Genomic DNA, 17,693 nt, shown 5'->3' with positions numbered 1-17,693 from the left:
ATCCCTCACATATCTTTCCTGCTCATTACTAAGAAACCGAATAATTCCATATCTGACCAGCAGCTTGCCATTCTGGGTGAAGGCCCTTTAGTTGCTGCATGCACCTTCAGTACAATAGAAAACCAGGGATGTTATTTTCAAATAAAACACTGTCATTCTAGGATCTAAAAATTGTATATAATATAGAACAAAAGAGTGTAGATATCCTTTTTATGTTTTGATTTTTTTTAAACTGTAAAATAAATGAATTTAACATATTCCGTTTTACTGGAAGTCTGATTTTCTGAACTGCTTTAAAATATATAGTAGATTTTGACCCTAAGGATAAAAAGTTGAGGAGTAATCTTCTGGGCTGTAAATTGGAAGAGCAAGGAGGGGATTACAGTGTCTCTTCTCCCAGGCAACATGAGCTTCATACACTCAAAGAATTATGACAACAGGGATTCCAAATCCTTTCACGGTCTGGATTCTCAACAGCACCAAACCACTTCTGTTCCAAATCACACAAGGAAAAGAGAAAATGACCGACTTTCAAAAACAACATACACCTTTACGAACTTCCACAGTGGACATGAGTGATATGTTCCATTCATCCTGCTACTGAATGCCAGCTGTTCCAAAATATGACCTCTCTTTGCCCATAATGAATACTTCACAAATAGATTATACAATATGAAATTAGACAACTATTACATACATATAATGAGCACTATTAAATTAGTATGCAAGCCTCTTATTTGTCAGCAAGAATATGATCAATACTTTTATTTTTTAAGCAAATCTCACCAATTAACACCCATTCATATTTTTGCTCTTACAGTTCACAAATTCCTAGTGTGGCTCATTTACTTCCAATGTCAAAGATCACTTTGAATATCAGCTATTATACCAGTCTACATTTGTTCATCTTTATACTTGGATTAAAGTTAGACAGCAATTTCCAAAACCACCTTATTCTTCAAAAGCACGTGGGAGACCTATCAGGAATTTATGAATATAGGAATCATAAAACTGTTGTTGTGTTCAAGGTTCATGTTTGTGTGTGTGTTGTTTTTTTTTCAAAATGAAATCTCATGACATGAGCCTCATGACAAAACAGTATTGATCTGTTTTATTTGTTCACTTTGTCAACTGCAAGTATGAGACAAAGAAAAACATTAGTACCTTTTCTGAGCCCATTCCAGTATCAGCAACATTAGTATTAACATATCATAAAGTAAAAATATAACTGGTAGATTAGATACCAAAATGGATTATTTCTAGCCTGGAGTAATGCTTTGTGCTAATAAGACTAAATGCTCTGCATACGTTGCCTGAACACCAGGGGCTGACACGTTTGCTAGCCCTGCCACTACCACCTAGAGAATATACTTGTTGCTGCAATATAATACTTCATGAGCTTTAGGAAACAGTATACAGCAGGTGAAACAAGCCCCACGGTACAGCTAAACATAGGTGCTAGCAGAAATTTCTGGAACAGCACAGGAGAGCTTTTGCAAATCAGGACATGAAGTGTCCCTTGAAATTTAAATTTCCCTTGGCGGTTAACTGCTGCTGCATTAGCAAATCCTGTGAACTGAAAAACCCTGCTGAGTTGCCTTGCATATAGTTAAAACATCACAGAAATCCTAAATACAACTGTTAAAAGAGTCTTTGAGAGATATAAGTGTTTTCAAATAGATCAGCTCATTCACATATGGACTAGCAAGAGATGCTATGTAATACCTGATTAATAAGTACACGTAAAAGCTAATTAAAACATGCATTAAAACAAACAAAAATGCTAAGTGTTATAAAGGAGAAGACTGGAAACCGTATTTGGAATGAGACAGCTGGAACAATAAGGGCAGACTTCAGAAAAGTAGGCAACTTAGAGCAGACCACAGTCATCCAGGCAACACAACACAGCACCAACTACTGCCCTGTCTAAATACTTAGATAAACCTCAACTCACTTTATGCAAACTCTTCAACATCAGTTGTCAATTTCTAATCATGGGATTAGAAAATGACAACTGTCCAGAAGATTAAATCTGGAAGACTGGTTACTCAAAGTTCTCACACAGATGACCACTGAGACAATGTTTCAAAAAGGAAGCATGAAAAGAAAAACAAAGAGGAGTAAAGATCCTATATGAAAGTGCTTAGCTGTTTTAATTATCAGAACTAAGAAGCATGAAGACAAAGTTTCAGATGTTGATATATGCTTTTTTTTTTTCTGCTAAATTCGTGCTTGGACATTCAGAGGTCCTTTGTTTTGCTAAATCAAGTTTAACTTAGTGTTAGTTATAATTTTCAAAGATTTCTCCCAGTAAAGACTCCTCCTAACACCATACCTTCTCATCATCAGTTTTAAAACATATGGAATGCGGTGCCCTCTTCCTCAGTTAAGCTGTAGTTAGTACTGCAGTCCTGCTGATGCACAAGAAGCAGTGTCTCACAATACGCAAGCATAAGGTTTCATGCAGTAAGGGTGACAAAACGTTAAGTCAACTCATTTAAAAATCTAGCTAGCGCTCAATATTACAGTCCAGATATCATGGGAAAATGTAAAGGTCAAGCATTATCTTAGAAGGCCACAAGAGGCCCATGAAAGATTATTGTTCCTACAAATTCTGGCTTTGCAAGGTATTTTAAATATGTTACAATAAATACACACCAACATCCCCCTTCAACTCCTAAAGGTATGTATGCTGTTCCTGTGAAGCAATGGTCATACCGACCTAGAACAATCTGTTTTTCACCGAACTTAGAGAGAAATCACAGCTTACAGCAGAGAAAATGTAGTTTCAACCAAGTCAGCAATTCACATTCTATGGACACTCTTCCTATATTAATCAGAGATCTGAAACCATCCCTTCCTAAACCGTCCAGAACAATGGAACTAAGAGTCTGCCTCATGCATTCAGCTAAGCTATTATTTGATTAAGGATATGGAATATAATTTGTAATTAAGGTTTCCCTTTAACGTTAAACAGATAAGCCTTTGAACTCCGGGAAACTGCAAACTAATACAAATCTGCTGTAGAAAAATTACTACTATCGGTGTCCTATAGGACTGAATAACACACTGTGCATGATCACGCATTTCAATATCTTCCAACAGTATCTCCTTACTAAGGTCAAACTCAGCACTAGTTTAAAAATAGACCGTTCTGAGGGCAAAGGGGATCTTACGCAGACACAAACATCATAGCAGGCCTTCTGGGTGTACAGGACGCTATTATCTTTTGCTTGCTTGACAATATACTTCCTTTTATATGGCAAGACCACACTTCTCTCATTATAGTTGCCCTAGTTATTGGAACATCAAAGTTATTGTTCTAAGAATGCCACTAATTCATCCCTTAAAGCAGACATATGAAACAACACATAACACGAGAAATATGTTCAATAGGTACCTCTTTTTTAATGATCTGTATTTGAAGGTATATGAGAAAGATGTTCATTGAAAACCTTGATCATCTCCTGGGTTTTTTATTTGTCTGTTTTTAAACAGGCTTGGGGAAATCAACTTACTATTCAAAGTCCATATTTTTCCCCATAGAATCTATATTATGCATAAAGAAAAAATTAAAAAGGAGCTTTCATATGCTACGTTTTTACATTTCATAAAAGGTAGCTATAAAAGAAGGTATCTACAGTACCAGGGAGAATATAAGCTGAATGGCTAAAAAGTAGCAGACTGTATCTATTCTGCTGTATATTGGCAGAGGAGATAGGTCAAGTTCAAATCAATTTAAGTTCTATCTATGAGATAAGTGAAAAAGATTCTTGTAGATTCTTCCTGCATCGAGTCATTAAATTACAGCCACGATGCTAAATTTTTCAAGTAACCCCTCTCTTTGCAACTGAACTGCTTTCATTTTTCTATCATATTAAATTGTTTGCCTTCATTTTAGGTGTCTTTTATATTTTATTCCTGACATATTTCTCTCCGATTTACAGTCAAAATGTTGACCCTGCCTCTTACAAATGAATCCAGTCAGACTTAATTGAAAATTTAACAAGTGAGCAAACAATTACTTGTGTACTTTTCCAGGCTCCTCTTCTCACTTGGGAACTGCTCTCCACACACATTTGCAGAGGAGTTTCCTTTACTATAGTATGTTAAACATGACCCAACGTTTAGCTGTCTGCATGCAGATTGCCACCCACCACACTGATTGTTTCATTATATGCATCTGCCTGAATCTGCTCATTGTTTCTGCTTTATAAAATTTACAGTCTAGTTATCGAACCAAATGCAATCTTACCATTTTCTGTACCTTCACCTATTAACACAACGGGCTTTCTATGCACGACTGGGTCTTCTAGATGCTACTGTAAGACAAATACCACAGACACATCTACAGACGAGGTTTTTACAAGCTGCACTTCTGCATTATAAAACCAATTAAAAGCAACATAATGAATAATCTAAACACTAACTGGTACTGCTGACTTCTAACTTTTAAGATATGAGACAATTGCTAAACCCTTCAAAGTTCAATTGCTGAAATTCCATTTGATGTAGAGAAACGGAATAATTCAGGTTCAAAGCAACCTCTGGGAGTCATCCACTTCAACCACCTGGCCCAAACAGACTCAGCTTCAAAGGTAGGTCAGGGTGCTCAGGTTTAGGCTCATCAAGTTTTGAATGTCTCCAAGGAGGGAGATTTCACAGTCTCTCTGGAGAATGACTTAGCCATTACAATTGTGCAATATTTGTCTTAAATCTGGTCAGATTTTCCTTGTTAAAACTGTGGCCATTGTATCTCATCACGTTTCTGTGCACCTCTGAGAAGAGTTTGACTCCATTTCTCTGAAACTAATCAACAACGCAGCTGACAACTGCAATAAGGTCCCCTCTCAACAGAACAAATATATATGTATGTATTTAAGGCTAAATTTTGTTCAACTGCACTTTCCAGGAGCAGCTGATTGCACATAAAAGACTAATGCTACATTCATGAATGCAGCCTAATATAATTTCCCTAGAAAATACAGTGATGATAAGGTTAATTATCATTTTAAACATGATAATTTGCCATTCCCTTGTTTTTACCTTTGCTAACAGGCTATTTAAAAAAAAAAAAAAGAAAGAAAGAAAGAAAGAAAACAGAAAACAAGGCCAAGACTCTGCTTATTATATGCAAAAATATTCACGTCTACAATATACTCAGCACAGGTCAAGACCCTTGGTTTTTCTTCCAACTTCACCAATTAGATCGGAAATAAATATTTTTGATAGGTATGCAGAACCCACTTTGTCAGCATATGTATAGTGCATTGAAAGATTCCTAGAAGTAGCGTTCTGCAGTTAATATTTATGGTTGCTCATAACACAACTGGCTTAGGGGAAGTTATTACTAAAAGATATGAAGACAGCTGTGGCAGTATTTAAACTATAATTTGCCCAAGAACAAATAGTATGAAATATCCTGCATAATAAAATATCAGTTCAGTATTTCCCAGATTGTACACAAAAGAGAAGCTGCCCTAACTGCATGAAGGGGTAAAATATATTTAGATTTCTTTTTGTACACTCAAAAAGCTATGGAAACAATTTAATTTGTTTAGCAGCTTATATAGAGGACATCAGTCCCTCTGTTTTCTCAAAAAAAAAATCAAGTTTCATTGCTGAAGAGAAATTACTGCATTCTAGGTTTTCAAGCATTGCTGAATCACATTATAACATCTTATGTACACATCTTTGTTAAAGCTTTCACACTACTGCAGGCAACAATTTAGCAATGGAGTATTAAAGCGCTGATGTTAAGGAACTGGACACCTTTGAAACAGAATGGTTTCATACGGAAAAGAAAGAAAAAGCTGATATTTGGAGTTGTTCTACAGAAAGATTTTTCATTTCTTCCCCTCCAAGAATAGGACTTGTTCATAATAGAAGTTGATACAACATCTTTAAGACCTAAAATTTGTATTACGTTTGAATCCTTCCAGATTCAAGTAAAGCTGTACGCAAGCTAAGATTTAATCCAACCAGAAGGTTCTTTTAAATTGAGTCTGGTATTTCATCAATTTAGCCCCCAGCATTTCATCAGTTCAGTGGAACCTAAGTTTAAGTATTTGATACACATCTTTAGGAATCATGGTTGGTCCATTAGCTTCCCCACAAGACCTTTACTTTCAAGGGAAGGAAATTACTTTCCTAAGCTATCAGTTTATTTACAGTTTACCAGTCCTCTGAATTTTTAAGCTAGTACTCATCAAGTTGATCCTTGTGGGTCCCTTCCAACTCAGGATATTCTATGATTCTGTATTGAGAACACATTTGAATATTACAATCCATCTACACATATCATCATCAACAATACACTTCAGATTTTTGCGCAAGGATAACCATACAAATACCCATGACATTTTTTATCATACACCATCAAAGATGTTCAGTCTGAATTTACTTAAGGAAGTTTCTAAATGAACAACCTACACAGGATATAATTGTATGAAATGAAATGATTGTATTTCCTGCTACTTCCAACAATGAGAGTATGTAGACTATTCCAATGCCTTTTCTAGCTCTAGGCACCCACAAGCAATGTTGGTCAGAGGTAATCAGCAATTACTTCTCAGCAACTGGAAACTCACTGTGAAAAAATGTATCAAATACTCCCCTCTCATAGTTGTCAAACTTCCTAAGGTTAAACAAAACAAAAAAAAAAGTTTAGGAAAAATATATTGTTACCTTTCTGTACCTGTAACACAGATGGCTTTTATATCATCAGATTCTGCTGAAACCAAAGCAAGTTTCTAGCATCTAAATTATAAATATTTCAAAAGGAAGAAGTGATATTTTTCTAAAACAAGGCAGCTTTCAAGCTCCTTTTGCTCAACATGACCTTCACAGGGCAGTCAGGCATCATGCTGTAAGTCAGGCAGTTACAGGACCACAGACAGCTTTCCAGCAAATCACATGGTGGCTGTAATTTCTGCAATATTTCACGCAGCTGTCCGCTTATACCCAGTATCTCCAAAATACTGCGACTGCCCATGATCAAGAACAGTAGAAAAGCCTATTCTATACCGTTTCCTTTTCTATCGAACAGAGGCAGGTAAAAGTTACTTCATTTGTTAGAAAGGTGTTTTGTTTTTTGTTTTTGCTTTTTTTTCTCCTCCTCATCGCTAGCCTGATTACTAAAAAGCAAAGTAAAAATAAAGGAATCAATTAATCAAATGAACAAATAAATTAATTAATTCTGTTTTGAGATTGCAAATTACTGTTAACAGTTCTCCTTCAGCACGTCCCCCTTATCTACTAATTAGCTGCTAACACCTTGTCTGATCATCTTACAATTTAAAGATCACAACACAACCAGTTTTCCTCCCACCTTCCTTGCCTTCCAAAGAATTAGAAACATATATATTTGGTTGAAACTTCAAATGCACCTTGTTTTTACTATTCTCATCCTAATCTGACTGAGGTGCTACAGAGCCATATCTTTCAGAAATTCCAGGGTGAACAGAGATGGGCCAAGAAGCAAAATACTTGAAACAAGGAACGTAGATCTGCAGGTGATGCTGTATAGAACAGCTTTAATGCTGAGGCTATTGAATTGGTACTGCGGTTGCTAAGATCGTAACTACCCTTCATTTCACTAGAGTATATCTTTGTGGAAGCTTATGTTACTTGTCTCAACAGTAAATTCAAGCAAACATCACAGTCAGTATATCTGTTTTTAATTTCTTTGTCAACTCCCTCAATGCTGCGTTTGAAATGGAAAGCAAATACTATATGCAGTAAATTAAAATGATCAAGCCAACAGCAAAAGGCACGGTAATAGTGATTTATGTTTCTCCAACTCAGCCTCTATATAGCAATACCTCAGATAAAAACTGATGGAACTGTCTCATTAGCAGTCATGAAGATTAAGCTATTTTCCAACTAACGGGAATTCACATTTTAAACAGAATTTATGACAACCACACTGATGTCCATAAATTTATTCAAAGGTATATTAACTAGAACAAAAAACTGATCCAGGTAACTGATCCTGTTATTACATCTTGACATTTGCTTTTAGAGTAGGATTTACTGATGTTATGGCAAGGTTCTAGATCCACTTTTATCCTATCAAATACCTTATGTAGACTTAATACTACCTGATATATTCCTGTGATAGAATGATAATTTCATCTTTTATCATTAACGGTTTTGTTTTGTCCTGTTAGCTTAACTCACTAATCAATGTAGTGGCTTTAGTAAACTTGCAGTGTAGGATTCTGATGGATACAGTAAGCAATATTCTCAAAAAGCAGTAATTTTTTTCTTCATTCAATAGCAAGGTACTATCATTAGGCTGACAAAACCAAAATCAACCAGAATATGAAGTTCTCACTGACACCATTTATAAGAATACAAGACTCTTCCCTATCAACTAACACCTCTTTTACAAAGAGACCCAACCATTTAATTGACTTCCACATCATTAACTTTTTAGAAAACAGAAGATATTTCTTTTTAATTATCATAGTTGCAAATTGGCCACTAAGGAATTCTAAAGTCATAAAATCATATCTGTTACTTTTTGGTCCAAATAATCTATCTAGACTCTCTACAGCAATGATTGTTGCAACCAAATCTTGTAAACTTCCTACTTGTATCAATAGACTTTAAATTCAATAACCATAGCTCTAAATACAACAAATTCTTCCCTCCACAACTGCTCAGTTTCCACAGTACTACAATAACTGCCCACTTAAACTCATCCTAAGCACTTCATTAAAAATCCTGGGATTACATATAGTATCTAAAAACATTCTTTAAAAAGTGCATTTTATTTACTTTGTAAATAAAAAACATTTTTTTCTTTCAACAACAGTATTAACACACTCATATATAGTATGACATCTAGACTGTAACACAGATAATAATAGTAGAACTACATATTTGATTTTTATCAGGAAAAGACATGAGTTTTTTTCTTCCAGCCAAAGGGACAGAATGGGAAAAGATTTCCTGAGGTCACTGAGGCCCAGAAAGTAAAGTGATTATTTAGCTTCTATGTCAGCACAACCTCTTTTGCAGTGTCCTGCCTGCCAGAAGATAGATGACTTGGTACAGGGACCTAAGTACAAACAAAAACAGAATAGAAATTGGAAGACTTAAGAAGGTCAAGCGGAGGTATTCTTAAAAGGCAGTTCAATATTTTAGCCACAAAAAACCTTCGTAAAATTTATGCGAGAACCAGTAAATATTCAGTCATGCTACATCTATCAGAATTTTGTACTGTCTTTTTATAATTACAGCTACTGATTCAAATTCAAGGCACTTCATTCAATAAGTACATTCTTACTGATTTGTATTTTACTAGGCTAGTCTCATTAATGAAATTCCAGTTAGCAATGTTTTATGAAGAGTATGTATTGATTTTACACCATGTGAGAATTCTTTTGTTTCCATCATACGAACAGGACCACATTCCTTCAAAATGTGGATTATTCAGATTTGTGTGAATAGACTGAAATTTGTTGAACTGCCAAATAAAATCATCATGGCAACTACCTTTTCCCATTTCCATTTCTGAATAGCTAACAGTGAGGGATACCACAGCAGAGACAATCTTGCATGTAGTACTTTGATTCTTCCTCCAGAATGTTGATTTGTACTGTATTTTCCAAAGTTCAAATACACATATAAACTCACATAACAACATCTAGCAGTTATCTAAAGGTAGCTTACCAAAAGGCCTGAAAACAATCTTAGAGTCAAAGGTAGCAGTTACAGAAGCTACTTAATATTCTTCATCAGAACAGGAGATACAATGTAAGTTGGTTTTTTTTTAAACATCAATAAATCTTCCATGTAGAACATTGGTTTTGTATTAAAGCAATTATGCTTTTATTTGAGAACTCACAAGAAGCTGACAAAATATACATTTTTTTTCCTTATTATTATTGCTGTCCTTTAAAAATATGTTTTTAAATACACTGCCTGTTTTCATTTAGCTATTATAGTTAAAAACTTCAGAAACATTTTACCATTCAGAACACACAGAACAAATTGCATTGGTCCTCAACCTTTCCCAGATTACATTAGCATAGATATTTCTATTTAACTCATAAAAACACATTCTAATTTAGAAATGGAGGGACACCTGGCAACCTACAAAGTCCCTGTTCTCGGTCACACCTTGCAGAAGGTACTGTATTACGGATACTCCTATTACACAGAAGTATCTGTGTTACACAAGCACAGCTTCCAAAAGCTAAAATTTGTATCTGCGAATAGTTACAGTCTTGAACTTTCATCATTCAAAATCTAACAATCCTTTTTATACTACAATTGTTGAACCTACTCCTTTGTTAAAAAATCTACTAACCAAGCAAAGAATTTGACAATGTCCAAACTTTTAAAACGTTTTTTCAGACAGGTAAATCTGAGCTAATACTGTTGTCTTCATTTCAAAAGCTTACTTAAAATTTGTCATTTCCATTAAAAAAAAATCACAACCGTACATATACATACTAATTTTGCCATTTTCTACATCTTGCAACACCTTTTTGCTACATTAAGACAGGAATTTTGGAATAAAAAGAGGAGAAGAGTTTATACTCAGGATACAAGGTTTTCAGTAGAGACTGAAGGATAGCGGAGAGTAGGATATAAGGGATTTTTGCAGTAGAGAAAAGAATTCTAGAGCTATAAAACATTCTTTAGCAACATCTTTTTACCACAGCCTGCATTTGTACACTGTAGAAACCAAGCTACGTGTAGGTAAATTGGCAAAAATGTCCATTAATACACAATAGAAGAGTACAATCTCCATTAGCACTACAAAGTGCAGTTGCAGCGTATATGCCCAAGGACCTGCTTGAGCAGTACAGCCCACACTGTGATGTGGACTGCTACAACTACAATGCAGTTGACACTCAAAACTTCTGGAGTAAAACCAACTAGGATCCCATAACCCACTCTGCAATATCTGATAAAGTTCATCATAAATGTTGGCATCTACCTCAGCACAGCTGTTGCAAAATAAATGCCTATTTCACCACAAAAAGTACCAAAAGATCAAGGTCTGTCTGCTAAAAATAATCATTCATTTATCTTTTAAAGATAAACCCATGTGCCACATGATGTTCTCCAAGCAAAATGTGAAGATAAGTAAACATTGTCAAAACAAAGAAAATAACACACTTTCCTTGCATCTGTTTAAGCGATGGAAAGGCAGTATTATGGAACATATAATAATGGAAATTATTTAATTTATTGGAATAATAGTCCTGGTTTAATTTTTGATATAAGTCCCAGTAATACAGTAATGTCAAAATTAAGCATTGAAGCAAGTGATCAAACTAAGGATGATGATATTCATTTCCAAATAAATTTAAAATTGTGAGTTCAAAAGTTGTAACATATAACATTGAGCTCCCTTAATTCTGGTATCAGTAAGTATGATTTAAGCTAAAATTAAAAATGTTAACTTAGAACAGCTTCTAAAAAGCTGGGATAAGATTTAGCTACTTCTAAAACATTAAACTGAAAGTAAAGAAATCATCCTCTACTACCAACTTATTCTCTCCATTTGTTTTATCTGACTCTAATTTTATAATTTTAAGGAGTCATGCCATTCTAAATATTATGCCTAAAAATAGCTACATGCACATGCGTACACACAGTGACTAACTGCACAGCCATGGTTGTGATGCACAGTTACAGCTACATCAGGTCAGCTCAGATGCAAAGTCAGGGATGACAGACATGACATGTTTCCATAAAGATGGTCTTCATTTAATTCTTAAACCCGACATAAATTCCACCAAATGCTTGGGGGACAGGGTGCTCATTTGTAATTCAAGTCAGCAGATAACAAAAATACAAACTTTTGGAGCTGCAAGCAATATCGCAAGCATAACCACAGGCTGACTGTTGTTCTCTTGGGGCATCCAAAGCCAACAAGATTAATTCATCTCTTTGCTTCAAGGTTTGGCTCTTGGCCATCTACTTACGCTGGGTATCTACCCATCTTGCCCATCTACTTACGCTTTGCCAGTTGGGATCTCAATAATCCGTTTTAAGAGCTGTGGTAAAAACAGCACCCATCCAGAATGACACATTTCTGATGGTATGAAGAAGGCAAAGAATTTGGACGGCTCTGGTCAAGCTGTCACAAGGAATACTCAACCTTAGTTCTTATCCTGCAAAAGACCACCCTCCCACAACCTCTTTGCTAGTTTGTACTATGACTTGGCAAAGAGAAAACAAATGCTAAATGTTAAGCAGCCAAGTAGGATATGAAAGAAGTTTTACATCTCCATCTCCCTGCTTCCATCACGCCATCACCTTCTCATTTGAATTTCTAACAGAAGCAGGAAAAGCAGCAGCAAATTACTGGGAAACTGGCCTTCCCTGTTCATGTCTCACCCAAATCTCCCAAATCTACTATATGAAGACCACTTCGTAAAATTCATGAATATTCTAGCATATCTATTCACTTCTGAGTTAGAGAAATCATAGGTAAACAATCAAAACGAAAAGGATAAAAATATTCACTTAATATATTTAAAACTTGTTAATAAAAACCTCATGTACAAAAGGTTAAGTTTCGAACAACCCACATAGGTACATAACCACATCCAGGTACTGCATCCTTCAAGTCACAGAATTATAGAATGGTTTGGGTTACAAGGGACCTCACAGATCATCTAATTCCAACCCCCATGCCATGGGCAGGGACACCTCCCACCAGACCAGGTTGCTCAAAGCCCCATCCAGCCTGGCCTTGAACACCTCCAGGGATGGGGCATCCACAGCCTCTCTGGGCAGCCTGTTCCAGGGCCTCACCACCCTCAGAGTAAAGAACTTCTTCCTTACATCTAACCTAAATCTACCCTCATTTACTTTAAAGACCCTTGTCCTATCACTACACTCCCTGACAAACAGTCCCTCTCCAGCTTTCTTGTAGGCCCCCTTCACTGGAAGAAGTCTTTGCAACAACAGTGAAAACTTCCAAATTACAGTAAGCTTTTAAACCCAACTAGCAGGCCAAAGATGCTTCTAACAAATCTGTATCGTGAAGTAATCTAAAAGCTGTTACTGATACATAAAATATACCTCACTTTTTAGCAAAAATTATTCAATATATTAGTTTTGCATAGTTTGTTTGTATTGTTCTTAAAGTGTATTATGAATTCCCTAGCCTAACTATTCAGGGTACTTCTCAAATGTTTAAGAAAAACTGCAGTACAACACTCAAATACAATGTGACTTCTTCCACGTGGATGTACATAAGCTCAATCAACAGTAAGTGAACTTTTCAAAACATACCAAAAAAAAGAATAAAAACACCCACAATATCTAAAATATTAGTCATCATGTCTGAACGTAGAGCAAAGTGAAAGCAATCAAGGCAGATGGTTCAGACAGTACCACAAACCTTGAAGAAGTATAAGAATGAAACTATTCGTTCTGTTTTCTGATCAGAAAACAAGCTGTTCAGTCAATTAATTAGTAACCAGGTACATCCAGTATTTTAAACCGTTACTAGAGCGTGACTTGGGCAGCGGGACACATACACAGGTAAAATCAAATTCTGCAAGTAGTCATTACGTGACTTCAAACTGGAGTCCTTCTGTAATATTTGGGGTTGCAAACATGAATAAATTTGTATTTGTAGCTAGACCGTTTACAGATAATTTTACATGCCAGACAACAAGAAAGAACATAAATTTTAGGTTTCTAACAAAAAAACACTACATGAGGGTAGCAGTTTGCTCTAAGAGCTGGTAGTAAAAACTGTTATATGAATTACCTGTACAATGAAGAAGTAGAATAAAATGAGACAATTAGAAGAGATGGCTGACAAAAAGGAAGCCAGACAATATAGCTTTAAAGACAATTCTTCTGCTGTAATCTACATATTGTGCATTTCACACTTACAAAACTAGATACCCTAAGCTTAAACTATCCGAGCATGTACTACAAGTATTATATCATTGTGTCAGTTATGCACATTTTGGCACTCCATTTCCATCTTACATTAAAGCTGAAATGGAGTTTCTGTCTCGTTAGTCTTGAATATTTTCAACAGCGAAACACTGCCACCTTTTGGCTTGATACACAGACCTCCCCCTTGTAATGGTAAAACTTTTTTTTTTTTGGGGGGGGGGTACTTTAGTCCTTTTTGAAGAAGGTTGAACTCTTGTAACATTATTTAAAATTTGATTCAGTAGGAAGATTTCTCCAGAAAAAAATAATGTTAATTTGTAAGAAAACGCTATTTTTCTCATAAATATGAATGCACAGACAAACAAATTAAAACCTGTACTCCATTTAGCCATATGTTTTTTCTATTTTTTTCTCTTTATATCACAGCTCTTTTTTCTTGGCCATTTCTGTACACAGATATTACTGTATCACATAGTATTTTACACTGCACTCCTTTCAAGTAAAAAACTGATAATACATTCTTTGACCTTCTCCTGACTTTTGCAAACTCATTATAGGACTAACTATAATGCATTACTAACAAATGATGTTCCTTGTTCATACATATACCTGCAGTATGCCAGAGATAAAACACAAAATACTCAATAACTAAATATTAGATAGCTGAACATTTATATGAATAAATATTGAAATATATGTAGGATTACTTACACCAATGACACAATGTCCCCACGTTGTACATCATAATTTCGAATGCTCCAGTGGTTTAAGAGCACTACATCAGATGCTTGTCTTCCCCCAGGATTCAAAGAAGGCTTAGGGAGAGCAAAAGAACAGATTTAAGTCTACACTGCCTCTATGAATCCTCCATCTAACTCACACTATCAATGGGTCAAATCCTGAAGCCATTAGAAACAGTAAAACCATACCCAATTACTTTAAAAGGACCAAGAATCTGTTTTATTCTAGTAAATATATTTCTTTACTAAATGCTATGTTAAATGTCATAAATTTATGGTAAAAAAGTAGTTCACATCTTTCGATACACTACTATATGCAAATTAAATTACATAGAATACATATTTTTGATGAGCTTCATGAAAAATTGTGTTTGCCTTTGCTGCCTATCGTCTAAGATTACAAACAAAGGAGAACCAAGAATGCCAATTCCCAGAAATTACAGACTTTCTGCAGGCATTTTACTGTTTATACAAGGATAATGCACCAAAAACGAAATACATACTTGCAACAATACTAATCTCAATGCTCTTTGCAAAGGAAAGAAAACAAAAACAAAACCAAACCAAAACAAAAACCCTACACCTACAGCATATACCACTAAATGGAGGCCTTCCATAACAGGATCCAAAGAAGCATGAACTTTCACAGGAATATACATTGAAATGAGTCTATTGACTAACCTCAACAGTTAGAAACAACTGAATAAGTAATTAGCAATGAGTATGAGGAGATATTCAGAACCATACATAATTATTTTGTATGATGCAGTACAAAACTATGGTACCTGATTAACCCTGGTTCTGAGTTAACCCATCAGAAACAGTAGAGGAAGTAAGCAGCCAATATTAGTACTGTCTTCATTGATGTTTTAGGGATTACTACAATACATATAATTCTTTTACTACACAGAAAGTATCTAACAGTAATCCAGACTAAAGTCTGTTGGCAGCATATTTTTCAATATGCTTTCTAAGACTCTGCAAATAAAATTATGTTGTATTCACACTGGCCAGCAATGGTCTCTAATTTAGACTCTAGAGCTATTTGAAATATTTAATAAAGCAAATTACTGGAACAGGCTCCCCAGGGATGTAATCACGGCAGCAAGTCTGTCAGAGTTTAAGAAGCAGTTGGACTGTGCTCTCAGTCATATGGTCTGAATTTTTGGGCAGACCTGTATGGAGCTATGAGTTGGACTTGATGATCCTCGTGGGTCCCTTCCAACTCGGGATATTCTATGATTCTATGATTATAGCCCCATGCAGCACCAAATCTGACGAAGTATTGAGACTACAAAGCTCATTTATTGACATGACAGTGACAATATTTGCTGAAATTTGATATTTTTATAGAAGAGGTTTTCAGTGTTTGCCTTACAGCGTAAGGACATTATTGTAAGGACATTAACATAAATTAATGTTAATGTCCTTACTGTAAGGACATTAACATTCATCATTATTTTATTTAGTGGAGTCTATTCACTGCAAGAGCCAGTAAAATGAAAACCAGATGCAGATAGTGGGTTATTATTCTTTTAATAAGGATTTTCCAAAATGATTTTCCAATTTTACAGCAAGCATCTTCAACAAAATAATAGTATTTTTACATAAAAATTCACAAACAATTCATAATCGTACTTATTTAACCAAAAGAAGGCATTCTTTGGTCCAGAAGCTAACAACTGTATTAAACATGAGACAAAGAGGCTAATCTAAAAAAGTAAGAATCATGCATATGGTATATTCCCACAAAATAAACTGTGGTATTTACCTTAAAAGGCAGAAAGAGAAAGTCAAGGCAAATGGTAATTTTAAACACATTGATCCAAAAGCTAATGTATTTCACAGCTAATACACAGCAAGGATTTGTATGAATGTTCATAAACTTGTCCTTGCAACGAAAATTGTATCAACTTCATCTTACAGACAAACACACCATGTAGTTACAGCATTGCCCTAGTCAACTCCTACTGTTTTCTGTATTTAAACAAAGGAAATGTTTCACAGTTTAAATACAGTTAGGTATTTCATAATCCTTTTAACTCAAAGCACTCTAAATGTAATGCCATATGGCTTTCTGTTTTTAACAATACATCACTCATAGTTTTGATTTACAGAGTGGATATCCAATTCCTGACTTACTAGATTTATATTTGAGAGAAATATGACAACGTGGATTTTTTTTTCTTTCACACAAAGTAACACTAACGTATTCAAAATGCAGGCATACAAATACACAAATATTTCAGTAGAAGAAGGTATGAAAGAAAAACTAGGAGACAACTTTCACTTTGTATCAACAACACAATCTTCTGTAAAAAATCATCCAAATCATTCAGTAAACGTTTCTCTCTACGGTAAATAATATAAAGTATAAGAGACAACTTGTTCTCCTCAACATTTTTACTGCTAGTAGGATCTCAGATCTAGCAAAACAAAAATACAGTTTCTGAAAAAGCAGTCAACAGACTCACGAGAGCTCTTTACTTTTATAAGAAACAAAATAATACAGGAGCTTCTTTCTTTCTGGAGCTTGAAGCATTATAACTTGTTTACCCAAGTTCTTGGCATAACAGCCTACTACAAATGAGACACATAGGTCTTAATTTAGAACTATGGTGCAGAAGTCACAAAACATTCACTCTTTCCAATTACCAGCTAATCTAAAGCTAAAAGCATGCAAATTGAGATCCCCAGCCATATGATGAAGCCTCACAGGACATGAGGTTCTTTAAGTAACAGGGTAAAAGCATGCCCTTTTACTATAAATAATGATTAACTTTATAGTTGTTATGCTACTAGTGAATACCAGAAGGTCACAACTTATTTGCTTTTAGCTTGGGGAACAGAAAGAATATTCACATAAGCTTCCAGGCTTAGGTACAGTAATCCTAATAATGTTAGGAGAAACTGCAACAGAATAATTACAACTGCCATTATGCATAATGGCACTGAACATTCAATAATATTTGCTGCTGAAACAACTGGGCTTTGTCAGAGATCACTGGTCAGGCAACTTGCTCTAATTCTTGGTATTGAACTGGTTGTGACAGAAGCATCCAT

General features: G+C 35.1%; 1 protein-coding gene across 3 annotated transcripts in view; it reads right to left on the bottom strand.

The window, feature by feature from the left end:
* The window catches only part of IMMP2L (inner mitochondrial membrane peptidase subunit 2), a 467,825-nt gene that overhangs the window by 437,044 nt on the left and 13,088 nt on the right, over nt 1-17,693 (bottom strand). For all 3 annotated transcript variants that reach the window (XM_035544188.2, XM_035544189.2, XM_035544190.2), the window contains exon 3: nt 14,602-14,705. In XM_035544188.2, coding sequence (XP_035400081.1) covers nt 14,602-14,705 — 104 coding nt within the window. The remainder of the gene's footprint in view (nt 1-14,601; nt 14,706-17,693) is intronic.

This window comes from Cygnus atratus, chromosome 1 (assembly GCF_013377495.2).
Source record: "Cygnus atratus isolate AKBS03 ecotype Queensland, Australia chromosome 1, CAtr_DNAZoo_HiC_assembly, whole genome shotgun sequence".
In the NCBI taxonomy this organism is placed as follows: domain Eukaryota; kingdom Metazoa; phylum Chordata; class Aves; order Anseriformes; family Anatidae; genus Cygnus; species Cygnus atratus.
Note: the sequence above shows the minus strand (reverse complement) of the source record. Positions and strands in the feature narration are given on the sequence as shown.